At 42.4% G+C, this 27,953-nt stretch overlaps 1 protein-coding gene across 6 annotated transcripts in view; it reads right to left on the bottom strand.

The window, feature by feature from the left end:
- Positions 1 to 7,220: 7,220 nt before the first annotated feature.
- Positions 7,221 to 27,953, bottom strand: part of RUFY3 (RUN and FYVE domain containing 3) — a 65,515-nt gene continuing 44,782 nt past the window's right edge. For 3 of the 6 annotated variants that reach the window (XM_087827091.1, XM_087827113.1, XM_016207092.2), the window contains 12 exons: positions 27,826 to 27,891; positions 27,001 to 27,070; positions 24,145 to 24,237; positions 22,858 to 22,941; positions 21,197 to 21,364; positions 20,620 to 20,717; positions 16,469 to 16,588; positions 15,300 to 15,399; positions 13,559 to 13,617; positions 11,173 to 11,200; positions 10,335 to 10,403; positions 7,221 to 8,622 (listed from right to left, as the gene is read on the bottom strand). In XM_087827091.1, coding sequence (XP_087683217.1) covers positions 8,479 to 8,622; positions 10,335 to 10,403; positions 11,173 to 11,200; positions 13,559 to 13,617; positions 15,300 to 15,399; positions 16,469 to 16,588; positions 20,620 to 20,717; positions 21,197 to 21,364; positions 22,858 to 22,941; positions 24,145 to 24,237; positions 27,001 to 27,070; positions 27,826 to 27,891 — 1,099 coding nt within the window. In that variant the 3' untranslated portion in view covers positions 7,221 to 8,478. Of the gene's footprint in view, positions 8,623 to 10,334; positions 10,404 to 11,172; positions 11,201 to 13,558; positions 13,618 to 15,299; positions 16,609 to 20,619; positions 20,718 to 21,196; positions 21,365 to 22,857; positions 22,942 to 24,144; positions 24,238 to 27,000; positions 27,071 to 27,825; positions 27,892 to 27,953 lie in introns of those variants that run through there. The other 3 variants (XM_087827094.1, XM_087827106.1, XM_087827101.1) reach the window with 3 other exon arrangements.

The raw sequence follows: 27,953 nt of genomic DNA on the forward strand, positions 1-27,953 counted from the left end.
GGGGCCGGACAGTCCTGCGGGACGCTGAGGACAGACGGAAGGCCTCGGGGCCGGACAGTCCTGAGGGACGCTGAGGACAGACGGAAGGCCTCGGGGCCGGACAGTCCTGAGGGACGCTGAGGACAGACGGAAGGCCTCGGGGCCGGACAGTCCTGAGGGACGCTGAGGACAGACGGAAGGCCTCGGGGCCGGACAGTCCTGAGGGACGCTGAGGACAGACGGAAGGCCTCGGGGCCGGACAGTCCTGCGGGACGCTGAGGACAGACGGAAGGCCTCGGGGCCGGACAGTCCTGAGGGACGCTGAGGACAGACGGAAGGCCTCGGGGCCGGACAGTCCTGAGGGACGCTGAGGACAGACGGAAGGCCTCGGGGCCGGACAGTCCTGAGGGACGCTGAGGACAGACGGAAGGCCTCGGGGCCGGACAGTCCTGAGGGACGCTGAGGACAGACGGAAGGCCTCGGGGCCGGACAGTCCCCGAGCGAACGGGGGTCTAAGGAGCCCTAAGACTCGACCTGGGAGAACATCTGGGGTGGCGCTGGGGACCACAGGAGGTTGAAAGGTGTTTTACTATAAAAATGTGGCCACAGTTCTGAAATACAATTCTCTAAAAAGGGGAGGCACTTCCTGTTGAGCAAAGCTACAGTGAGGCTGTGACACTGGCCCTGAGAGCTACCTGGAAGTCGCTCGCAACACCTGGAGCCCTTCCTCAGCATACATTCCCATTAAGTTCTCCTTACCCGTTTATATAACCTCACTACAAATACTGAGTGCAGGGCCTCAGGCTGAGCTGCCAGTCTGATCTAAAATCCTCAGGCTTAGGAAAATCCTCAGATTCTGTTTGGAAATTAAAACTGCATTTAGGGAGAGGAACAAGCTGGCGGCGCAGGTCACAGCCGCCCCGCCTCCCCAACCACATCAAATGACAACTAAACACAGAGCCGCCCTCACCCAGAGCCTCCTGAGAGCCGGGGCACAGGCGCCCCACGGGCCTGAGGAAGCACCGAGGGGGTGGGGGGGAGACGCGGGCGGGCGGGGCTGGATCAGGGAGACTCCCCAGGGCCCACACCCGGTGCCGCGGGGTAAACCCGGAGGGAATCTCCGGGGCGGAGGTTTCCCGGAGGAGGGAGGGGTCCCAGCCCCACAGCAGGCCCCCAGCCCAGGGCTCCAGGGCCGGGAAGAGACGTCCCCACAGCTCCGGGCTGTGAACCCAGCGGGGACTGTCCCTGAGGGTCGCGGGGGCTGCGGGAGCCCCAGCAGCTCCTCCTAAAGGGCCCGGCGCGGACTCACTTGGACGCTCCCTCTGAGCCCAGCGCCGGGAGCAGCCTGAAAGGACCCGGGACACTCGGGGGGAACTAACCTGCCTGAGATCCGGGCGAGAGGCGGAGGGCGGCTTCCTCCCAGGCAGAAGGGCTGGCGGAGGCCATGGCTCCTTGGCGAGTCCTCCCCGCACAGCCGGCAGGCAGGCGCCATATTTGAATCGCCAGCACCTGACTCTCACCTTTGGCCCCGCCCCATGATTCCCGGAGGCCCCGCCCCCCACCTGCAGCTCATCCAGGCCATTTCCAGGGGCTTTTCTGTGCAAGGGGCCTCTGGAGCCTCATGCTTAGGACTTTCCTAAAATCTCTCAAACAAGCAGCAACGGGCCCCATATGGCTTGATAAGCGGCCTCAGGCCTGGCATTAGCGGCAGCTGCATTGGCTCAGAGCTTGGCCTCTCCTGGGCACCTCCAGGCCCAGCACAAGGAGCAGCCAACTACGGTTTGCTGTGTAGCTCATGCTGGGGGGCCCTGGGCAAGGCACTGGCACAGGCTGACTTTGCACCTCCCGGGAGGCCCCAGAGACAGTGCACCTGGTGGTCAGACTCGACCACGCTGGATTACAGCCCTACCACATCCACGAGTGACACACTCAAGGGGCACACTTGGTGAACACCAAAGCCCCACTGAAGTAAATCCTGCTCCATAGGGGTGTCTCCAGCACAGCAGCTCTTTGGCTGTAGTTGCAGCTGGTCCTCACAGCTGATTGGCCTGGGGGTCAGTTCCTCCCAGTGACGCCAACAGCAACCAAGGCTCAACTACAGCAGGACAGTGCACACAGCCCACACAGGGGAGCACCTGGAAGGCCCAGCTCAGGGGACTGGGGAGGCTGAGCCACTGGACCCTACAGGACACCTACTACACAAAGCCACTCTACAAATTCCAGGAGACATAGCAGCTCTACCCAATACATAGAAACAAACACCCGGAAGCAGCCAAAATGTGGAGGCAAAGAAACATGTCACAAAGGAAAGAACAGAAGAAATCTCTAGAAGAGGAACTAAATGAAATAGATCCAAGCAAGCTAACACAGATACAGAGTTCAGAATTTTGGTTATAAGGATGTTTAAGCAGACTGTTAGGGAAATAACTGAGAAAATCGATAACATAATAAAGTACCAATTTGAAATGAAGGCTACAGGAACTGAAATGAAGAATAATTTACATGGAATCAACAGCAGAGTAGAGGACACTGAAAATCAAATCAGCAATTTGGAACATGAAACAAAAAACACCCAACCAGAAGAGCAAAAAGAAAAAAGAATCCAGAAATATGAAAATAGTATAAGGAGCCTTTGGGACAACTTCAAGAGGCCCAACATTCGTGTTTTTGGGGTGCCAGAAGGGGAAGAAAGAGACCAAGGAATTGAAAACCTATTTGAAAAAATAATTACAGAAAACTTCCCCTACCTCGGGAAAGAAATCAACTTACAAGTCCAGGAAGCACAGAGGGTCCCAAACAAGAGGAACCCAAAGAGGCCCACAGCAAGACACATCAGAATTAAAATGCCAAAGGTTAAAGACAAAGAGAGAATCTTAAAAGCAGCAAGAGAAAAGCAGTTAGTTACCTACAAGGGAGCACCCATACGACTGTCAGCTGATTTCTCAACAGAAACTTTACAGGCCAGAAGGGAGTGGCAAGAAATATTCAAAGTGATGAAAAACATGGAACTACAGCCAAGATTGCTCTACCCAGCAAAGCTATCATTTAGAATTGAAGGTCAGATAAAGAGCTTCTCAGACAAGGAAAAGCTAAAGGAGTTCATCACCTCCAGACCAGCACTACAGGAAATGTTGAAGGGTCTTCTTTAAGGAGAAGCTAATGAATAAAAGAATCTGACGAACTAAATAGATCCAGAGACACTGACACATGTAACAGACGATCATATTTCAGGGGAAAGAGGGAAGGGGGGCTGAAGGGTGGGAAGAGATTAACCAAAAAAGTTATATGTATAACCCATGGACACAGTTAATAACGGGGTGAAGGCCTGGGAAGGGGGTGGGAGGGAAGTGGAGGGGATCAATTGGGGGGGGGGGAATGGTATACCTGTAATACTCAACAATAAAGATAAATTAAAACAAAAACAAAAACGAAAAACAAAAAACCCCCCTACATTTAGGGTATTCAGTCAAGTTCTATTAAGTTAGACCTATAGTTATTTTCAGTATGAAAACAAATAAACTTTAGCTATACAAAAACGTTGCAAAAATAGAATTCCTGTATATACCTCACCTAGCTTCCCTATTGCTGACATCTTACATTGCTACAGTGTATTTGTCACAATCAACGTTGGTATATTAACCATTAACTAAATTCCACACTTTATTCAGACTTTATTAGCTTTCTCTAATATCCTTTTTGTTCCAGGACCCCATTTATTTAGTTATCATGACTTCTTAACCTCAGGCTTTTCTTCTTTTTAATGACCTCAACAATGTTAAGGACTACTGGTCAGGTATTTTGTAAAATGTCCTTCAGTTGGGGTTTTCTGCGGTTTTTCTCATGGTTAGAGTGGGGTTATGGTCTTTTGGCAGGAAGGACACAAAGATGTCATTCTCACTACATCTTATCAAGGGTTCATGTCATCAACAGGACTTACCACTGACGATGTGAATTTTGATCACCTGGCCCAGATAGTGTTTGCTAGGTTACTATAAAGTTCCCCTTTTTAAGGAACTTTAGATGAAGGGATTAAGAAATACTAATTGGTGGTTACAAAACAGTCACCGGGATGTAAAGTACAACAATATTGTAAAGCCCCTGTATGGTGCCAGGTGGGTTCTGGAAATATCGGGGGCACCCTTTGTAAAGTATATGATTGTCAACCACTATGCTGTACACCTGAGACTAAAACAAAACATTGAATATAAACTGTAATTGAAAAAGAAAATTTCAAAATTCCCCTTTTCTCTTTCTATATTCTACTTCTTTTAAAATCTACTGATTTTAGAAAGCAGAAGGGAGAGAGGGAGCGAGAAACTTCGATTTGTTCCACTTATTTATGCATCACTGGTTGATTTTATGTGCCTTACCCGACGGGATCGAGCCCACAGCCTTGGTATATCGGGATGCCAACTGGGTACCTGGCCGGGGCCCACATTCTCCTTTTTTTGAACCAAGTTACTAAGCACAATCCACATTCAAGAGGTGGGGAATTAAGCTCCACCTCTGATGGAACAGTAGTTACATAAATTACATGGAATTCTTCTGTAGGAAGCATGGCACTTCCCCCCGCTATCTAACCCCTCCTGTCAATATGGGCTCATGAATTATGTTTTATCCCTTGGGTTAAACCCTACACTGTTATTTTGTGCTCACATGGCTTCAGCGTTGGCCCCGTGTCCCCTGATACGCACCCTCACCCTTGGCTTTGATAGCACCCCCTTAATTAGCCATTTCCCCGGGAAGCCCTGGTTCCTTTTACTGGAGAACGCTGTCAGAAACTAAGCCTTGGTTGCTAGTGAAGATGGGCCTTTGGGCATGCCCACTGCTACCCGAGTGTCGCCTTCTAGCTGCCCTCAGCACACTGCAGTGTCTGGAACCAACCCATTATGCATGCCTTACCTTTCTCTATCTGCCCTTTTGGAAAGCACGGTTTTTATTTTTAAATATTTTTATTGCTTTCAGAGAGAGGAAGGGAGAGGGAGAGAGAAACATCGATGGGCTGCCTCCTGCACGCCCCCTGCGAGGGAGAGCCTGCACCCTGGGCGTGTGCCCTGACGGGGATGAACTGGCAATCCTTCAGTGCATGGGACTCGGCTCAACCGAGCCACACGGGCCAGGGCAAAACCATGATTTTTAAATATTGTAGCAAAATATTAACAAACTTTGCCACGGTACGTGTACATTTCTGCGGCTTTAAGTACACTCATATTGTGCACACACTACAACCATCAACCGCCAGAACTTTTTTATCTTCCCCAAGTGGAACTGAGCCCACTCCCCCGGCGCCCAGCAACCACTGTTGAACTTGCCTCTGGATTTGGTTGCTCTAGGAACCTCGAACAAGCGGAATCATGTTTGTCCTTCTCACGGGCTTATTTCGCTTAGAATGTCGAGTTTCATCCATGTTGTATAGTGTGTCAGAATTAAAAAAAAAAAAAGTTTATTGATTTCAGAAAGAGGGAGGGGGAGAGAATTGAAACATCGATGATGAGTCACTGACCGGCTTCCTCCTGCACCCCCCGACTGGGGACCGAGCCCGCAACCCAGGCATGTGCCCTGACTGGGAATCAAACCGCAATCTCCTGGATCCTAGGCTGACACTCAACTGCTGAGCCAGCCGGCCAGGCACTTTCCTTCCTTTTTAAGGCTGAATACTGTTTCATTGTACGGATCTACCATGTTAAGTTTATCCATTCACTGGATGGTGAACACTTGGGTTTCTCCACCTTCTTGTTGTGAATAATGTTGTTATGAACATGGACATTTGTCTGTTCGAGTCCTTGCTTTCACTTTTTTTGGGGTATCTATCCAAAAGTGGAATTGCTGTATTATATGGTAATCTTATGTTTAATTTCTTTAGGAACTATCAAACTTGTTTTCCACAGTGGCTGCACCGTTTTACTTTGTCGCCAACAGTGAACAGGGGTTCCAATTTCTCCACAAAAGTCTTAATTTTTATGAAGTCCAATCGACCTATTTTTTTCTAGTTGCCTGTGAATTTGGTATGTTATCCACGCAACTATTGCCAAATCCAATACCATAAATCTTTGCTTCTTTCTTTGAAGAGTTTTAAAGTTCTTTTACGTTAGATTTGGCCCATTGCATTTTTGTACACAGTATAAAGGTCCAACTTCATTTGTTGAAAAAAACTGTCCTTTCCCAATTTGAATGGTGCTAGCACCCTTTAAAAAATAATTTGACCATGTATGTGAGGGTTTATTTCTAGGCTCTGCATTCCATTCCTTGGATGTCTTTATCTCAGTACCACACTGTTTTCACCACTGTAGCTTTGCAGAGTTTTCAACTCAGGAAGCGAGACTTCCAACTCACCCTTTAAGATTCCACACGGATCTCAGCACGGGTGCTTCCACTTCTGCCCCTGCCACGGTGTTGGGACGTTTTGGCAGAGATCACGTTGTAATCTGTGGATGGCTTTGGGTAGTACTGACATCGTAACGGTATCAAGTCTTCCAGTTCATGACCAAGAGGGGGTGTCTTTCCACTTATTGGTATCTTTAGTTTCTTTCAGCAATGTTTTTGTAGTTTTCAGTATAAAAGCTATTTGCCTCTTTGGCTGATTCTTGTTGATGCTGTTGGAAATTGTGGAAAGCACAATTTTTAAGGAAAATAGGTTTAACATTAAGTCAAGGCATTCATGCCTTGGTCTCCTTGCTTTTGTGGGCTGCTGCACTAATAATAGATCTTTGGAGCTTTGTTAAAGAGAAAGGCTAAATAGGTTATTTGCAGTTCAAAATAAAATGTCAAGTGTCTAATTACTTACTCCGTCTTATAGTCCATGTCCAGAGCTGCCTGTTTTCCATTTAATTTTAAATTAATTGTAAAATAACTATTTTTTTAAATCCTCACCCACGGATATTTTCTCCATTGCTTTTTAGAAAGTGTGTGGGGGAAGGAGAAACATCAATGTGAGAGACACATCAATTCATTGCCTCCCGCATTGTGCCCGGACCTGGGCCAGGGATTGAGTCTGCAACCAAGGTGCGTGCCCTTGGCCAGAATCAAACCCAGACCCTTCAGTCCTTGGACGGAAGCTCTAAACACTGAGCCAAACTGGCCAGGGCATGTAAAATAACTTTTGCTAATTTAGGATAATTCCCCAAATCATCTGTAGTACCTAGAACACAGCTGGCATATATAGGTAGCCAAAAATAAGGAGAATGAACCACCACAAAAAAACAAATATTATTTAGAGGGGAAAAAAAGACAACAAACTAGGCTCCAATTATTAGATTTTATTTTTCCTTAGACTCTTAAAACTCAGCTTCAAGTAACATGCTAGGCTTCTGAAATAGTAACTCTTTCCCAGGCTGAAACTCCTTTTAGGAAACACAATCGATCAAATACGACAGTTCCAGAATCTTATCTTCTTAGGTCTTAATTGGAATCAAACAATCTAGACACATGTAACATAGTGAGAGCAGCATGTACCGTTTCTTTCCTTCCCTTGCTAAATGCACTTCCCTCTCCTCCCCCTGTAGGGCTTGTTACTGAACGATGTCTGAGTATCATACTTTCCAGGAAACTTGTCTACCAGTTCTAATTCTTGGCTCAGAATAAAGGATTCCTTAGTCAAGAAAGATTTTAATAAATATTCTGAGCTCACAGTTAGACTAATTTTAAATTGTTTTACTTAACATCTGACAGCTTTGCTTTCAATACTTCCCATTTACAAAAGTCAAACCCCATCTTTAAAACTAACAATTTGCATTATGACTTGAGAGGTGGGAGGGCCTGGGGAAGAGTTGGCTTGTTTTGTAGTAGGAGACTATGAAAAGGGCACGTATTTACTTTTGAAGTCATTAAGTGGAAAAACAGCAACTGTCCCTCCACCTTGTTCTGATAATGAACACGCTCACAGGCCATGACCAGAACATTCTGGTCTTGGAACTGTAACATGTTAAAATATTGCTAAGTACATTCGGAATTTATATTACTCTTTAATTTCTTTTCCCTGAGTTTGGGTTCACAGTTCGGTAGAGATACTTTAAAGAGGTAGGTAGTGGGGTTGAAGAGGAAACAATGTTTACATCTAGCAGCACCTGGGAAAATACGTAACATCTGTCATTTTGATCTTAGACAACAATTATTTTCCCCCCTCCAACTGCAAATGTAATAGAGGAAGATGATCATTTTCTTTCACAGTCTTATCTGCTAAGGACCCTCTCTCCTGTTGTATCTACCCAGTGTTATAATCACTATTCACAAAAATAAATAGCTCTTCCAAAGATATGCCATAAAAGAAACCCTTCAAAGTGGGGTTTAGATTTAGCAGAGAGGTTCAACCGAGTGACTTTTATTCGTAGTCTTTAGGGAAAAGGAGAAAAACTTCCAGCTCTCCCAACCTCGCCTTTTCTCCCTGGACCTGGTTTCTTCAGATAATTTCTGCCACCATGCGCTGACTCTCAGGCCTGGACTCCCGGGAATCCTGACACCGAACACAGGCAGACACTTGGGTCCAGGCCCTGGCCCCCGGCCTTACGATGGGCTGCTGGAGTACTGCTTCATCAGCTGCTCGTGACAGGGGTTGCACACTCGCTCGGGCTTGATACTCGAAGGAAGAGGCAGCTCGTTGGTTGAGCAGGCGCCACAGAAGGTCCCCCTGCAGTTCCTACAGACGTCCTAGGAGAGGGGTTAGGTGGGGGAGGTGGGGGAGGAGGGGTGAGGGCACACAGGGCGTAAAGGCCAGAACGAACATCCAAAGCCTGGGCGCTGGTGCTGCACCAGGGAGTCACCTGACCAAACTCCACCTCTGCCTACAGGAAAGCTTAGTCTAGTTTGGAGATGTAAATAAAAGCAAGACAGTACACAAATTCTTTACCTTTAGAATAAGTACTTTCCTTCACTTTGCTCACTGTTGGGTGGGCTACTTCTAAAATTAGTTTGCGAGTGCCTAGGCATATTCCAAATAAGGCAGGCAGTGACCTAGCAATGGGCTGGGCCGCAGCCCAAGATTAAAAAATGAGTGTGAACTGAAACTGTAATTCCTAATACAATGTTGCGCTTAATGCTTTCCTGTGATGCTCTACAAGCACATCCTTTGCGGCAGAAGCACAGCTTCCTGCATTCTGTTTACAGGGACATTAGTCTCTTTATTAAGCACTTTGCATTCTCAGAGGCCATGTGGTAGGACAGCAGGTGGGTCACCATGACGGTGCCAATGGTCACGCTGTGGTAGGGTGTTGCACACAGAACTGCAAGAGGCCCCAATTTCCCCTGTGAATCCTTTCTCTAACAACCCATCTTCCTGAGGGTTGCAGTGGAGATAGGGGGTCACTTCTAGCTGAAAGCCTGGGAGGAATTTCCCCAACACACTGAGTTACTTTGCATGGCTTGGGAGAGGCCAGATTTAGAATCTATATTTCTATAATCACAACTTCCAATCCTATAAAGGCATTTCACCTTTATCTGATTCTGTTCATTTAAGACTAGGCCATATTATAATTTGGTTTGTTAAAATCCAGCATGATCACAAATGGCAGCAGGCAGATTGTAATCCATATTTTGGGCATGTTTCCTTCTCTCTTCCAAGCACTAGTTGTTCACACTCCTTTGTCCCTGACATTTCTTGAGACTCTATGAACTCTATGAGATGCTGGGGTGGTGGTGGGGGCACAGTGGGGGCGGGCGGAGCACTACTGTGAGCACGGCACCGCTATGGTTGCCAGACACTTACTCTTGCTGAATATTTCTCCCTCTGCCTACTTTAGGGTAACAAACTGGGAGGGTGCTTGGGCAGAGACCCTGGAGGATCTGAGGGGAAAGCAAGTGGTTTATTGGAGAGAGCTCACTTCCCTCTCAGAGGCTGTTGCCCCAAATACTTCAAAGAACCCCCTCCCCCAAACCTATCTTATCTGTTCTAAGCAGGATGGACCACTGGGAGGAGTGCAGACTTTGGAGCCAAACTCAGGCTCCATCAGGGCCCTGCCACTTATGAGCTGAGTAACTTTGGGAAATGCACTTAACATCATTGAGCCCGAGGTTCTTCATCTATGAAATGATGGCACAACAGACACAGCCTCACAAGCACAGGGGTCTTGGTCTGCCCTTTGCTCCTCACTTTCTCCAGCACATTCCACACAGCTGGCGCTCAAGAAATATTTCCTTATAAATTTATGTTTGTGTTCAATTATTTTCATCCCTTATATTTACTTTAATGGGGATTTACCAACACGACTTAATAAAACTGAAAAAAATAGGTGCACGATAAATAAATGTGTGTTCCTTTTGCTCCCCACCCTCCCCAACTCTCCACAGCAAAGCCCCTGTCATTGGAAGGGCTAGTGGTGTCAGGACGCCCCTGTGAGAAGCTGCTCAGCTCTCACCACCGTTACCTGTGTTACGCTGCCACCTTTCTGGCACAGCTGGCACACCTGTGGCTCTTCAGAGAGCAGTGGCTGATCCTAAACCACACAGCGAGCTGGTTAGTTTCCCTTAGCCCCGGAAACAGTAATAACTTCAGAATATGCACTGTTAGTTACAGAATTAATACAAGCACACTACAGACTATCTGGAAACTAGCAAACTACATACAGTCCCACCACCTTAACACAGCTCTGATAATACTATCATTAGCCTTGGGGCTCCTTTAATTTTCATAATAAAGTAATATGATTTTATTTATAAAAAGAAAGTAATCTGTAATGTAAAAAAGTAAAAAAATAAAAAAGCTCATCCTTCTTGCGTTACTCTACGATCAAGAATGGGAAGCAGCAGGCTTCGTTTTATATCCTAATAAACAAATGACGGGGTGACTCAGACATAGCAGCATTTATCATCTTTCTCACTGGGTTGTCATACACTATTTATATGCAAAATATTTTACAATCACTTATGTTTGCTTATTTCTAAGTGAATGAGAAGTATTTTATATAGGGAAATCTAAGAGAAAGGGAGGTACAGTGAGCTCTCTTAGGTCCAATTTCTTGGGTGTCAAAGGGAATTTCAAGTAAGAAGTGAGAACTGGTATTTACTTAGGAGACTGCTCTAAGCTGTGTTGCTCCCTGTGAGAGGTTCAGGCAAATGCATGTTTGTTTGAGACACTGTTAAAAGGCCAGGACAGAGAGGCCTGTATGCATTCATCTACCTCCATGCTGTTTGTTACAGCGAGGCATGGTACAGCCAGCCACATAATTTCTACAAGATGTTTTTCAGAACAGGAGACTCAGTTACCTGTTCATCCACAGGGGGAGACTGCAGCCTAGAATGGAAAATTAAAAACAGTAAATACAGCAACTTATTATATTTTCATTTGTATCATTCCAAAAGCAGACAAAAAAGCAATACCATGGTTCTTTTATGTTGCTGGAACCAATATAATCATGAATCTTGACCTCCAAGGGGAGGAAATCTTGGTTGTTAAATTTATTACTGGGATCTGACGCTTGGTCTACACTGTGCTGCCTGTTTGAAAATAGATTTGGAGTTACAGTTTATGTTTCCTTTTTACTACCAAGTAAACAGTCAGTGCTTATTCTTCCAAACCTGTAAAACTCCCAATGGCCAATGCCATATGATTTAATAGCTTTTTTTCCTATCAAAAATTATAGAAAACTATTCATTATGGTATATATTAGTCCCCTTTCCCTAATAATGTTAACATGTGAAATTTAGCAAATTAATCAGGGAAAAGGAAATGAATGAGACTGCCACGAGTACCCATCAGGGGTACTCCATGAGACCTAGCTGAGCTAACGCTGATTTTCCCAACTTCAAACAGAACTTGAGAGGAAAGCAAGGTCTACTTTCAGTTTTAGAGAAAATGTATGACAGACCCACAGTGGTTCCAATTCTATTGGGCTGAGTGGCAGTGTGATCTCCAGTGTGACAGGGTTTTCAGCTGTTCCTTGGACCATAACCCTAGGAAGCCTGGCTATGTTTTAGGACTGTAGCTCTGGCCAGGACACGCCCTGGGAGCAGCTATTATGTGCAGAGCCAAGGGACTTAAACAGAGAAGGTAAGAAGAGGCAACTTGGGGTGCCACCCAGCTTGTCTGTGTGCTCCTTAAACTTTCTCACCTGTAAAGTAGGGATACACTTTTGTAAGGAGAATTAAATTTGTAAGGAGATAATGCATGTGAAACACTTTTTAAGCTGCAGAGCACAACACAGATATAGGTGGTGTCTTATATTCCCAGGGCCAAAATCAGAGCCTGGCAGGTGGGACACTCCTGACTGTAGCAACTTGACTTTAGTCTAGAAGGAGCTGACCCTGACAGGCACTTTCAAGTTCTGGGTAATCTCATGGCCTAGGCCGATCTGATATACTAGTGGGCTGTCATTCAAAGTTGGTCCTGGGTCAGACTGGGCTCTTTGGGAATAAAGGTAAAGGCTTTGGAATCATCTCAGCCTTGGCGGTGGGGAAGGCTGTTTGGGTTGAGCACCTTCGTAGTCAGCCTGCTGTTACACTGGGTGATTTATTGTCTCCAGCAGCTGGTTTTGCTCCAGATAACACACCACCTCATTCTTAAGGTATCAAAGCCTGGACAGGAGCAGATGCCAAAAATATATACTATATAGTTGTCCCAGAACCCTTCTAAGGTATCTTCCCTTGTTACTAACCTTTTGTTGTTATAATAGACTTTAATTTTTAGAGTAATTTTAGGTCCACAGCAGAACTGAGCAGAAAGTACAGAGATTTCCTATATATTCTGTTCACTCTCTTCAATATCCACATTCTGCCCCAGAGTGGTACATGATGTTATAATCAATGAACCTACACTGACACATCATAATTACTCAAAGTCCATAGTTTACCTCAGGGTTCACTCGTGTTTTCTACATCCTGCGGGTCTAGACAGATGTAAAATAACCGGTATCTATCACTACAGTATCATACTGAGTATTTTCACTTTCTAAAAAACCTTCTGTCCTCCTTCCCTCCCCCTAACCCCTGGGACCACTGTCTCCATGGTTTTGTCTTGTCCAGGATGTCAAACAGTTGGACCTCCTTCATGTTTTAATGCAGTGGCACTATCTAATATTTTGTTATATTTCTACCTGCCAGGATAATTGTTAAAAGTCAATTTCCTTGAAACGACCCTATCACAGTGAACAAATCACAGTGAACAAATCAAGTGAAGAAATTGAGAAAAAGAAATAAAGTTAAACTGCTTGAGACCCTTAAGAGAACAGAAATAAGGGCAATTAGAGGATTTCTTTGAAACATGGCTGCCTTTCTCCTGGCACACAGTTGGAAGCAACTCATACTCGAGTACATCTGAGAGCCTAAGAAATGCCATGATGTGTGCTTCATCTTCTTGTGATACCAATCCAGCAGAGATTAGGGATAATCGTTTAAGTGATAATTTGAGTTTGGGAATTAACTAGGGAAGTCAGAAGACAGCCTGATCACCCTTTCTGTTTCTAAAATGGACTACATGGGTTTAATGTGTTACAATATTTATTTGGTTTATTTATTCACTTCCCCTTCAAAATGTCCTTCTAGGATATTAAAGTCAGTGTCCAGTCTTGTCATTGCCAATGTATATCCGGAGCTCCCTCTCTCCCACCACCCCAAAATAACTTTATATCTTAGTTAATACTTTATTAACAAGCACCTGTGGCTTTCTTCCAGGGGCTGTTTAACATTTTCCTCTTGAATTTTGTGCTTCCCATCCTGCCAAAAGAAAACAGCCCAATTTATTAATTACTCAGAATGCTAAACAATGATGATGTTGCAGACACTTCTTTCCTTTAGCTTGGGTATAAAAGCTAAGCAGCGTTCTTTAGGGAAGGAATTAAACGTTCAAGGTGTTTTCCCTCATTCTTTGCTCCAAGTCGTTTCTTAACAGATTATTCTGATAGAATTTGCAAATGATTTTCAGAGTAGATATTTTCTATAATTCTTGAGATTCAAATGAAAACTCAGAATGTATACTCTTTATTTACTTGCAAAGTAGGCCCAAGGTGTCAGTTACTTCTCAGAAGAAAAAGGAAAGAAGTAGATATATAGATATATACTCCCTCCTGCCGGCTGAGCTCTAGAAAATGGGTAACACCAAGCAGGGCCCCATCCAGCAGACTGTGTGATCCTCTGGCCACTCAATGCCACAACGACTTCTATAACTACACAGCTGAAGGACTTTTCTTCTCTGAAGGACCAGTGTCAAGTTCCAAAGTGCATTTCCTACCCACAGATTTTAGAGATACATTCTTTCTGTGGCACACATACTGCATCCTGCCTTGAAGTGTTGCCTATCAGCCTCCAAAAGTACAATGCATGTTCTGAGACCACTTGAGTATGAAGGAAGGGAGGTCACTGCAATATCTACCCTGTAGGAAACCCTACTGCAGGGCAACTCAAGACTGAGAAACCCAAGGCCTCCCTGGAAAAACAGGATAAGATAGGCCAAGATTTTAGTAAATCTCTGTAAGCCCTTACGAGTACATTTGATGGTTGCTAAACTAAAAAATAAAGACAGCAGGCTACACAGTGGTACTGTGCACACTGCAAATTAGTAGCAATGACTACTAATACATTTCCATTTATCATTCTTTTCTACCCTACAGCAAATTAGCAGCACACTCTAGAAATTTTAAATAAGTAGCTTATAAAATTTGTTCTGCTTTGTTATATATAAATGTATAAAGAAGGTAATTTGTTCCCTATATTTGTCTTTAACAGAAAAGTATTTCATGCTTTTCTAATTTTATTTTTTGAAGAGACTGGATCTTATTTTCAGGGTCCCAGAGACGATCTTACCCAACTTTAGCTCCCTCCATGCTACAGGTGCTGGAGGTCTCTGTCCTGAGACTCTTCTGTAGAAACTTCTACTTCTGCTCGTTACACCAATCTACACATCACTTTCCCTTCCCCAACCCTAGTTCTGTCTTTTTCTGGTATTCCCAAAAAGAAGTGCCTTGAGTGTGCTAAAGCTAAAACCCTTAAGATTTTGAAAGAGGCCTACAGAAGCAAATCCACAGTTAAGACAATTCTGTTAAAGGAGATTTGGGGTTGGGGAGGGATTGTTATACCGTATTATTAAAAATATTAGCTCACAGAAGTCCACGAAACACTTATTTTTGTTAAGATACCAAAATAATCTTGACAGATTAAAAAGGACACTAGGGCAACCGGAAAGCATGGCTATTCTCCCCTCTTTTTCCAAGTGAAATCAAGTGAGAGCGTCTCAGAGGTAGACTCGGAATCAAGCTTCCGTGTGTTCAGCCCAGCTCTGGCCTGCTAGCTGCATGCTCAAGGCCACAGCAGTTAGCAAGTGTCCATGAGAGGATGCTGCCCAGCCCATCAAGGTAGCCTCTGAATATTAAATAAATGCACAAGGGAGTAACAGTCATTACCGTTTGGGGTCCAGGCTTCTGGGAACCCCTCCTTGAGATGCTCCTGTTGCTCTGGAGCCTTCTCTGTCTTTCCTGTGTCAGTTCTAACTCGAGCTGGTTCCTGGGGCCGGTGGCAGAGGGAAAGGATAAATGGTGGGGTCTGCTCGCATTCTCCAACGCGGACACCACGCCCTTCCTTCAAGCCCACGCTTCAACTCCCACACCTCTTTAATAGAAAGCTGCCACACACACGCACAGCAAGGCTTCAAAGTACTAAAATACAATAGAATACAGGCAGTAACACTAAAACATAGACAACACGTTCAGTCTTTCTTAGACACGGACTGTACTTTAGGATCTCCCAGTGTCTGAGGGTTGCCACTCTGAACGTCAGTATTTCATGTGAACTCCTAACTAAGAGCTGTGCTCAACCAAATGACAATTAGTAGGACTTACTATAACTGACAGAATTTGTAAATTTTCAGCAAGATTCAGTATGAAAGCACCGACACGGAGTCCCATTTTGTGTGAATCAACTGTCTCTCTCTACAGCTATAGCATTCAATCCCCAGCTACACCTTCACCACCAGTGTCGATAGCAGCCATGTGCTTTTATATCCAACACCCAAGTTCTATTTGTTTGAAGTCAGTAGCTTTAGCACAGATTCCAGTCTCATTTGAGAGATAATATGGAGGAGTGGGTTAAGGGCTTGGAGTCAGTGAGAGGCAGGTTTTAAAATTAGAACGTTGTACTTACTAGCTTGTTTAAATCTGGACAAATTTAACCCCCGTTTTAATTTCACCTGAAAGTGGGGGTAATAAGATCACCTACTAATAGGGCTAATGGGAAGATGTTAGGAGAGAATGCATGTGAAGTGTTTAGTAAAGTATTTGGCACACAGTAAGAATTCAGAAAATAGTTATTATTAGTGTTATGTTGGCTATTAATTCTCTTACTGTTTCCCATATACCTGGGGCCTTGGGTTGTTAACTTCCTAATTATTTGATCACAAAGGATGTCAACAAGATTTTGGGAATGGTAAGGTATGTGAAGCTTTCTGAATTCCAATGTCAGAGAAAGGGCACTGCAAAGACAGACGGAGACGGCTGGATCATCAGGCCCCTTCTCCTGCTGTCCAGCCTTAGAATTACCCACGACCACCCTGTCGGCTCCAGCGCCCTCTCGTCACCGCTGCCTGGTGAGCTCCTCCACTTCCAGCTGCAGGCTGTTGATCTTGTCTCCGAAGTCCTGCTTGAAGAGCCGGTTGTCCAGTTCAGCAGACTGGCGGCCTCGCTCGGCCTGGCGCAATCTGGATGTGAGCCATATGAACTTGTGATAAAAAACAAAAGCCATGGTGGGGAGGAAGACCAAGTTCATAACACAAAACAACCCAAGGAAGAAGGCATGGAGGAACAGAGAGAGAACAAAAAACTCTGCAAGACACAGGGGAAGAAATTATGGGGGGAAAAGATGGAGGAGAAACAAATTCTAAAGAGAAGCCAGATGAAGGTGAACCAGGCAGAAGAAAAGTGATTTTCCAATTTTTTTATTCTAGTACTACAGTTTACAGCCATTAGAGGGTAAACAACAAAACACCACTTTTTAGAAAATCCATATCCAAAGCCAACCTCAAGCACACAGTAATTAAAGTTAAATCCATTTTTTTTGTTTTGTTTTTATTTCCTAATTGGTTTGGTACTTTATATTTCTGCTTTATACACATAACTAGAACTTTCAAATGGGCAACTACCTTCTTATATATGGAACTGGAACATTTTCCTGGTCCTTCCCCAAAGCCCCAAATTGTACTAAATCATTGGACATTGTACATCAACCCTTCCCCAGGCTTTGGGTTATTATATAAGGAGAAGCCTTTGTCAGAATTAGGCCGTCTCTTTCCTGTTCTCTTCCTGCCAAGTGGTATATAAGTGGACAAGCAATTCAGCCCTGGCCCTGCACAGAATTCCTGACTATATTCTCTGGAAGATTCTAATGAGTGTTTTCTTCCATGAATCCTGTAACTTTGCACCTAAAAGAAGCATGTTCTAAGAGGTGAAACATTCAGGGCTCTAGATAATAGAATCGGAGGCATGCTATGTGTAGTTTTTAAAATGTTTTATTTTGGTGTTTGAGCACCCCTTCCAAATGATCATGGAAAAGGTAATTCACCACAAAACGTTAAAGATAAAAATAGGTGCAAAATTATAAGAAGTAAAATAAGTTGAAGAGCACAGGATCTTCCATGAGGTTGGCCATGTGCTCTTTGACCTGACTTTGGTTCAAGTCTGCAAGGACCTGTGAAAGCATACGTGAGATCTAGCGTACTCTCTTGAGTCTGGTTTTTCCAGAAAGGTACAGAATTTCAGGAACAGGAAGCAAAAGGGTTATTTTTGTCCCAACCTGAGCAGCTGAAATGCTGCAAATAACAGAATGAAAAAAGAGAAAAGAAATTTGCCATGACTTTTTGAACGGATGAAGGCTTATTAAAGCCTGTCCCCCAAAATCAAAAGTCATTTTTAAGAAATCACTTTATTTATAGGATTATTTACAATGTAAAGCCTAGAAAGGGTTAAATCTGTGGCCACTTAAAGAAACCCTACTGATTATTATTTGTGGATATCTATTGGGAACTTTTTAGACTAAATTAAAAAAAAAATGTTTTTATCATTTACCTACTTCATACTCTGGAGTGGTTTCTCCTAATAATTAGATTGTTAGTTTCCTAGAAACTTGAACAAATCCCCATCTAAATAAAAAGGAACAAAAACTCTTACGAGAATGTTGCTAGCAAGGAGTGAAAGGCAGGCGACCACCACTCATGTCAGTACCTTGTCATCTCTACTCCAAAAGGAAAAGCAGGATGGGTTTAAAATGTGTGTAGTGTATTTTTTTTAATGGGAGAGTAGTGTTTTTATTAAAACTGTTCTCTCTGAACTACCTAAATAGGAAGTGGAATTGCAGGAAAATGGCAGAGGTAGAAGATGACAAGTATTAGGAGAGCTTTCCCAAGCTTCCACAGTATTATGTTATTATAGTCATCTAATTGCTAACTTTATCTCTATGTACTTTAAAGAAATGTAAGGATGCTGTTTATCCCACCCTCAAAGTCACTAAGGCAAAGAAATTGCAAGCAGGCTTGGTTACTGAGAACTGTAGTGAAATACTAAGTACTTATCCTGGCTTGGGGCTTAAACCTATATAACAGAAGTGAAAAGGGTCATGGCCTAAGAGACACAGAACTACTTTAGGAGAGTCCAAGTCCATATGGTAGTCACCTCCAGTTCATTACATCGAAGTGGCAGAACAGGCTCGCTGGTGCAGACAATGTACCTAGAATCTGATGTTGTCAGGGACTGGGTTGTAAAGGCATCAGTAATATATGTATAAAGCTTCAATTCCCTAGGCTTCTTTTTAAAATGGAGTATTTATTTATTGGTCAACTCAGAAGTAATTTCTCAAAGTTTATTTGGCATTTAATTAAGAACTTATACTAATATTTTCTAACTCTGGGGAGAAAATAAAGAAGAGAAAACACAGCCTATATATCAAATTGTTGTGTTTTTTTTTTAAAAAGTCCAACAAATTCAAAGTCAGTTTTTGGTGGTGTTTTATATAAATCAGAGCCTAAATGTAATAGCTTTCAGATTTTTTCCTTTTATAATTAAGTTGTGATGTCAGACTTGCGAGGTGACCAACTACAAAATGCCTACTGATGTTTGGGGATCAATTTATTTGCTGCACTATTTAAGGTCTTTGCCTGTTTCACCAAATCCTTTTCACTAAATTAATAAAATAAAAATAAGAATGGAGTGAAAGGGGAATGAGAACAGGAATGAACAGGAAAGAGAAAAATAGCAAGAGAGTAAGTCAGCTTAATACTTGGAAAGGTCATTATTTTAATTCTGTCTGCTTTAAATGTCAAGTAAAAAAACCACTGAAAAATAATTTTATACATTTCAGATACATAATTCGCAAACACTAAAATTGATTTGTTGAATCCTAAACATATAATTGTTTATGAGCAAGCACTTAGATAACTTCCTGGATAGACTGATACCTTTTATTTAAAATCAGCCAAAGCAGAGATTTCAAGCTTATTTATTAACTTGCAAATAACTTTCGAGTTAACATTAATATTCAGGGCCATCTGGGACCCTCCCTGGTCAAGAATCATCTGAATAAAAGGTGTCATCCATTCACCCATCCATCCATGCATCCATGCATCTGCATCCATTCATGGATCTACCTTGTAAATTAAGGCACTGTGACAGATCCAATGAGGGAGCACTCTCATCAGAAGATACAATACATATATAAAGGGTACGAGGTGAGGCAGAAATGAGAAGAGCTATAAGCAGCAGTACGGGTAGGTATGGATATAAAGCCCTGGGAATCCCAACAAGGGTGGACTTGGCAGATTATTTTTAGCTGGAAAGAAGTATCAGAGGGAGCATTGGGCAGGTAGCATTTGAGCCTGAATGTAAAAAATGTATCTGAAGCGAAGAAGTGGGGAGAGGAAGGGCATTTCTCATCGGTGGAACGATTAGGAAAGAGATGGATGGGAAAAATGGGAAGTATGTTGTCCAGGAACCAGTAGGCAGTTCAGTTTTGCTCAAGTGCAAAAAGGGTGATCAATGGGTGTAAAGGTGGTGATGCTGAGTGACTGCGGTGGCTGCCGTGGCTCATTTGAGCTTGAAGTCTCAGCAACTTCTCCTGGAACCAGGAAGAAAACGATGTTTTCAGACCAAAAGAGAAAACAGGACAGTGGCACAGGGAGAGGTCGTGCCCTGCAAGTGGAGGGTGCTGGCAGGAAGCAGCTGGTTGGAGGGTGAGAAGGCAGGACTAGCCTCAGCTGGAGGACAGGGCTGCGCACAGACAAAGGTAAGAGTCTGGTGGTGGTGGGGTGCCAGTGGAAGCTAGAGAGCCGTCCAAGGGGGAAGAGAGAAAGGGGTTCAGTCATTAGAGGGCTCAGTGCCCCTACATCGACTTGCACCAAAGTACTCAAAGACTTTAGTGAGGAACAAAAAAATAACAATCACAAACAAACTGAAAGTCCTTTCATCCTTGCTAAGGGTCCCTCTCCTAATTCGAGACACTGAAATGGGATTAAGTGGGAGGGTACAGTTCTGCTGTTCAAAGACGTCCCGAACGGCTGACATTTCTTAAAAAAGTTTTCAGCGCCATCTTAGAAAACACAAATTTTTACTGGCTTTCTCTCTGCAGCAAGCCTGACACTAAGCTGGGAGAATTTCACATGCTCTCTGTTTGCCAGTGCACAGGACGGTCCCTTCCCTCCCCGCACTGCAGGCTCAAAGTGTAACTAAAGAAACAGCACTTTACCTTTGTTCAAGCTGTTTAATGGTGGCAGCCATCTGATTGGTCTTCTCTTCCAAGCGACTGTTTAGTTCACTTTTCTGTTTTACTCCTAAGTCTGAACTCTGTTATGGAAAAGAATTATGAAGGATGTATATGTAACATAAAATCCTGAAATAAACCACACATGCCTTTTGAACCTAACGGTAAGTGGGAAATAGAGAAATAGAAACGCTCATGTATTTGGGAATCAGTTAATTCCCAAGTGTAGGAAAAACAAAAAGCATCGTTTAAAATTAATATTGTTATATGCAGCTTTGTCACAAAAGTCAACACCAGAAGGTACATCAATTTAGCGTATTCTAGGATAAAAGCTAATGGAATATATAACTCGGCTGGCAGGTTAGACTGCAGAGTAGAAATTATCTTACAATCTGAAAAAGGGCCATGGCGGGGGCCAGATTCCTAAAGTGGTTTACCGGCAGCCTCAACACGAGATGCGACTCTTTCTTCCTGCATGTAAAGTGTGATTCTAAATAAGAGGGGGAGGGGGAAGCACTGGGATTTTGGAGAGCAGTGAGCCTATTCCTCCTGTGTCCCCCACCTGCAGCTTAAAGGCAAGTTCATGCTTGAGGGCCCTGAGGTCATCCAGCTGCTGCCGCAGACACACCAGGGCGTCCTGCTTCTCACAGACATCCTTCTCCAGCATCTTCATGGCCAACTCCATCTCCTGTCTCATGCTGATCTGGATCTCCAGTTCCTTTTCCACATCCTGCCCCAAAGGTAAATGAAGTGCTTACTCTCTCTCCTCATCTAAGCGAAGACCAAAAAATTCCACAGGAAAAGGTACACCAAACTTTCAGGTCTGAGTATTCTGACAAAACAGCTATAAGCTCTCATTCAATGCAGAGACATTAACAAGAATAATTAGGATAATTACAATAACATTTTCTCAATAATTCACAAATCTGAAGAGCTCCACAGGCCAAAGGTAGTGCTATTTAATATGCCTAAAACACACACATACCTGAGGCACTTCATCAGATATTAAGACAGATAATGGATGTCATATACAAATATATATAAACTGTTATAGTAGCCAGCACAAAATGAAGCAGTTGCAGTCCTCTTCAATTTGGTTGTTGACATCTCAAGAGCCCAAGAAACCCCAAAGATACTTTGTGTCCCCAGGGTAACATTTCAATTACTGTGAATAGTCAATACCACTAGCTGAATTTTTATATTCACTTAACATGACCCCCTTTTTGTTCCAACCATTACTACTGCAACATTATCTGGATGATCGAAGCTGCAAACACCTGAGGTTCTTCTGCATTCAGGCTAACGCAGGGCACACCTAGGACCTTGCCTACTTGCTTGGTTTCTTTCCTTTTTTAACATTGATCTTATTGTGGTTCAAGGATGTGGTAAATTTTGTGTAAAGTTTCTGTCACATGCCGCTTAACTGAGGCACTCCTCTGCACGGCTAGCAGGACAGGAAAGGGATCAGACTGCTTCTTATAAAGCTGACCTATTATTGGCAGGAGTTTCCTTATGGAAAGTATTCTGAGATGATTCATAAACACATAGAAGGAAAATGACAACTATATCAAGGATGTCAAAACAATGTTGTTTTCTCAGAAAACTTGAAATTCTGTTCTATATACTATTAGTGTATATAATACGGTCACCCCTTAGTTTTAGTCTTTTCTGTATTGTCAGAGACGCTACTGGGGGGATCCTTTTGTTTGTCATACTATCTAAATTGCAGGGAAAGTTAATATACTAATACCATGAGTGTATTAATATACTAATACTTGGGTAAAATAGTTTGAGAATATTCCTTATTATACATTGTTATGTATATATTTTTTCATTTTAAAAATATTTGAAGACTATAACACTAATGACACATTTTTCCATTTACGTATAAGAACAAGAATAAATGCAGAAATAACAGCTAAAAGCAAGAGTACGATTCTACATTAATGACTTTCAGGAACGAGCAGAGCTGCCCCCTCCAAGGAGACACATCAGAACCTCCGCAGGAGTGAGGATGAGGTGGGGAGGTGAGAGTGCATAGTTTAAAAAGTAGGTTCTATATTTCTAATGGTTTTGCAATGCAAACTATAAAAGTAAAAAAATAAAGATGGGCAAAATCCTGTGGCTGTTGAGAATACTCAATCTTGTCTGTGAGGTAAAAGCCCAAGCAGGCTGCTACTTTCTGACATGTGACTAAACTATCAGAGCATAAGCAGAGTTTACCAGTCGCAACTGTGTCTCCTCCTTTAAGTGCTTTCTTGCTTCGCTTAGTGCCTGCCCTTCCGAAGTTCTGTCTTGCTTAGAAGCCTTGAAAAGATAAACAAAACAGGGTATTTTTAAGGATTTAAAGAATCTATACAGTTAGCTAACACCAGCACTCCTATTTATTACGGAAAAACGATCGTATCTAAGCAGGTATAACAATGAACAAAGACAACAGAGAAACTGAAGAGGTTTAGTAAAGTAAAATTCTTAAGCTGGACTGGGGATTTCTGGCCATTTTGTTTAAAGTCTTTAGATAGTTTACCAAACCAAGCAGTAGAAGTCTTAAAAACCAGCCTCTAAATAGCATTCACTGTCAACCATGAATTGGGGCCAAAAATTCAAAAGGTAATATATTCCTTCTCGAGAGATACCTCATGTCTCCAATCATCCAGAGAGATCAGAGCTAAAAATAATCAGGTCATCAGAAAATTATTCTGAACAGTCAGTTGTCTTCACAAAGTCCATGCATTAAAGTTAAAAGTTACAGAAAACTACTTCGGTTCCCACTCAGAACCTAGTTAACTCTTTAGGGGCCATTTAAATAACTGGATGTTTGGATTCCCAAGTCACAGTAGGTTAGAGGCATGAGGATAAAAGGGATCAGGAAGACCTTTCTAGAGATAGCAATACCAATAGCAGTAAGAAGAGATGCCAACAAAATCATAAAAGGCAGAAAATAACACCCACAGCCACCTGGGAATATTTAAGTACAGGTGTTAGAATCTCTATTAACTTCCACAGCTCCCTAAAGCAGCAACCACTATAGTTTAGCACAGAGTTGCCAATGTTGATAGTTATAATTTTCAGTCATCAAAGAGCTAAATGTGTTACATTATATCCTCTGCTTAAGAAGGCTTAGAACTGTACAATATATAAAAAGGTTTGCAAAATATCTGTCTAGGTGGTAGCAGAGAAACACTTCTTACAAAGCAGTAAAATGGTCTAAAATAATGGAACATTTAATATAACAAATATAACACTTAAATACAGCAGAAGGAACTGAATTAGAAGGTTTCTTAAAGTCTCTATACAGATGTAGATGGTGGTGAAGCCAAGGAGCATCTGTAGAAGGGGCACCACCCCTCATGACCTTCAGTGTTCACCCGATTTTGCATGAAGTCTCAGTGAAAACAGTTTGGTTGATATATGCGAATACCTGCTGCTTCCACACAGTCCTCTAGAGGTTCCCCCACTAACACACTGACACTCTCTCTAGGAATATTTTATAAATCCAGTAAGATTAACCTTTCGATTGGATTCCAATATGTAGGAGCTTTCCTCTTTAACTCGTTCCATTTCTTCTTGCAAGGTAATAATCCTGTTGTTTGCAACTGCAAGCTGTTGATAAAATTAGAAAAATAATCTTTTATTAACACAGGATAGGGTAATTCATGACCTGCTAGGACATGATTTTCAGGCATAGATATTCTTAGAAGGAAAGAAAGCTATTTATAACCCCATAAAAATGTCCTTACAGGGAATTTAGGAGAAATATTTTGAAAGTAGCTTAGATACAAATTTAAAATATCTCCTTTTGAAGTGCCTGGCTAGCTCAGTGGGTAGAGAATGAGACTCTTAAAATATCTCCTTTTGCTGCTCTTTGTGTAAACTTTTTTCCAGTGGCAAAATGTTAACTTAAGATCGTTTACCTTAAGGGTGTCCTCATGGGTAACTTATATTTAGTTACAATACCTATTTCTAAAACGTTTAAGAGGTCATCTTATTATGCCTTGGGACCCACCCTTTGAACCCTCCATAAGACTTTTTACAGATGATTTTTAAAAGTAAAGAAGTGAATTCCTAGGTTCTCACTCTGAAAGGTGCCATTAAGCACTGAAGAAGAGTTTTCATTTCAGCACCTAAAAGGATAAGGTAACGTTATCAGCAGAATACGGCTGAGGGGAAACGCTGATACCCTGTTCTGCAGGAGGGAGAAGTGGAAACACTTTTTCCTTTTCTGTACCTACTGGCCTTCATCCTTCCCAGAGAATGTGAATGAGGCTGGAATCGGAACTAACTAGACGCTGCTCAGCCAGGCTCCCTTTTTATCTCTTTACTAGCAGTGGGTGCAGGTTCTACTTGGTTCCTGCTCTAATGTGTGTGGACAGAGAAGTGAGGGCTCAGGTGTGCTTTCTAGAGGCAAGTCTCTAAGTCCACTTCTCCGTCTGCTCCATGGACCTGATGGAGTGTAAAGAAATAGTTCTGGTCTAGATCCAAGTGCACCCTTAGGCAGCTTCTTCCAAGGTCCCAGTATCAGAGAAAGTCTTAGGAAATGACTGTGGAACTAAATGGGCTTTCTAAGTCAGCTGTGCAACAACTGAGTGCATATTTATATACCTTTGTCTGCTTAATTCTTCTCATTTTGTTATGCTGGTTCAGGACTCAGGGTGGGAAAAGAGGTCTGTTTTTAAATTTTTAACACTCGTCCTCTTAAATCCAAAATAGATGGAAATGAGGAAAGGCAGGACTCTTTAGCCTTCTCTGCTCTTTATTAAGCCTACACACAATGCTTACCTATCTCTAAAAGCTCAAAGTTTCAAGAAAATAAATCTTATTGGTAAAATAAGTCAATGAATAAAGAAATTAGTATTTTTTAGTAAAGTAAACCTACGTCAGGAAGACAATCTTGTGACTGAGGGAATAAAATTAACAAGTATATTTATACTGAGTGCTTGTGGTGTGTCAGGCACTGGTCTAGGCCCTTAAGTCATTTAATTCGCACCAAAGTCTTATTGTTCTTATCATCCCATTTTACAGATAAACAAACCAAGGAACAGAGGCTTAAGTAACTGGCCCAGGATTAGAAAGCCAGAGTTAGGACATGAACCCAAGTAATCTAGCTCTAGAGAACACACTTAATTGCTGTGCCACATTGCCTCAATATAATAGCAGTAGAATCACAGCAAAAATTTCTGTGCAGCATATTTTGAAAGCCTTGTGGGATCAAATTCTAAGGGTCATATCCATAAATTAGTTTTAATATAATTTAAGAACTTATACTAAAAAATGAAGCCCACAGAACTGAGTAATAAGGAAGGTGTTTTTTTGTTTTTTTTTTAAATTTATTGGGGTGACATTGGTTCACAAAACCATGTAGGTTTCAAGTGTACAACTCAACAAAACATCATCTGCACACTGCATCCCGAATAAGGAAGGTGTTTTAAAGTTGTAACAATGAAAACGTTTGTTGTAAGAAAAAAATGATTAAACAGCATTTCCTAGCTACTATTTTAACTTGGTTTTATTTAAACCAAATTTATCTCACTGTATGTAACAGAACAGTTAGAAATAGATAAGATAAAGTCTTTGCCACCTGGAAATCTTAATTTAAGGTTTTTAATAGAAACATCTAATGCCACTGATAAAAAAAACATATGCAGCTTAGGCTTTGGTAGGTTAGGAAAAAATATATTAATCAGAAGCGAAACATGAAGTGACTTTTCTCTTCTTATTTTAGGGACTTTTCTGAGAGTTTTCACATATGTATTCTCATCTGATCTTTAGAGTAATTGCGAGGCTGAAAGAGGAAGTGCAAACACCCTCACATCTGCCAGCCAGGGAACCGGGCCTTGGAAGTCAAGTGACTGACTTGCTCAGCAGCACATGACATATGGCACATCATGGAAGCAGGGATTGCTTGTCTTCTGACCAGTCCTCTTTATGTTATCTACCCACCACCTCAAGGAGAAGATCAGGCGTGTGAAGGTGGGGAGCTTGCCAACCTGGCACACATAAATCAATGCCCGCCTCATGCAAATCTTTGTCTAGCTCTAGCACACAGGTAGTACCTAAAATGTCTGTTGAATGAATACATGACGAATACCTTGCTACATGCTAAACATTAACTCTAAGCTAGCCCAGACAAAACAAAAGAAACCAAGACACCAGATCAGCCTAGGTTCTAGGCCTGCATAGTCCTACTGGACAACTGAGACCCCTGAGATAAGCCAGCTGACCATTCTTAGTCAGAACAAGGGGTTATGTCCTATGGGAGACATTACCTGAAAAGTCAAGTCCTTTATTTCCAAGGCTCCAGAGAAATTACCTCCCACTAACGCACATTACTAAATTCTGTAACTCAAGGATTTCCAAAACACTTACTTCCTCTGTCAGTTTAGTGTTGGATTTTTCTAATGCATCCACTTTTGCCTGAAGGTTGTTTACAGTAGCACTATCAAGAGAAGAGAAACAGTGGTTTCTTTGGAGAAACAGAACCATACCCTGTACTTTCCTTTTAACCTCCCACCGAACTTATCATTCATTATAATGTCCACAATTTCTGACAGACTTGCAAGCTCTACAACAGCTTACAGGGGGATGTGTGTCTTAGCAGCTCCACTACTGGCACTAAAGTTTGTATTTAATAAGGATAGGCTAAATAAAGTAAAAGAGCAAATGCACTAGACAGTAAGCTTTAAGACTTACTTGCATTATTTCATTTACTCCTTTCAACAATCCTGTGTGTCAGATACCCCCAATTACAGATAAAGAAACTGAGGCATGAAAAGAGTAAATAAATAGTGTCATACTTATATTTCATGAGATACCACAGGAACTTAACTCCTGTTTGTATCAATTAGCCTATGGTAAAATTGGTTTCATTATACATCCTTTTGCTTAAAGTCTTGGAACCTATCAATGAAGTTAAATGAGGACTTAGTATGTCACATATTTAACAATCTTAACAATGTACTTATTTAATCACTAGAGGTATAATTACATACTAATCTTATTACTGTCTTTCACTAAAGGCCACCAAACTTTTAAATGCCATTTTTCCAGTGTCCAGCTAAGTGGCTGGCAAGCGGGAATTCTATATACATGTGTTGAGTACTGTCTCGATTTACCCTCACCACTCATCAGTTTTTCCCTCCCTTCTCCTGCAATAAAACCCCCGGTATGTAATAAAGCTCATTCATTCTTTACTTCAGATGTCTGTTGAGTTCCTCTACATAGTTCTTCTGGTCCAGAATTGCAGTGATCTGGCCATCTCTGCGAGGGGGCGGAGGGGGGAAGAGGAGAGAGAAAGGAGAAATAAAATAAATTATATCGGA

The sequence above is a fragment of the Miniopterus natalensis genome, chromosome 1 (genome assembly GCF_054644295.1).
Source record: "Miniopterus natalensis isolate mMinNat1 chromosome 1, mMinNat1.hap1, whole genome shotgun sequence".
NCBI classification, from domain to species: domain Eukaryota; kingdom Metazoa; phylum Chordata; class Mammalia; order Chiroptera; family Miniopteridae; genus Miniopterus; species Miniopterus natalensis.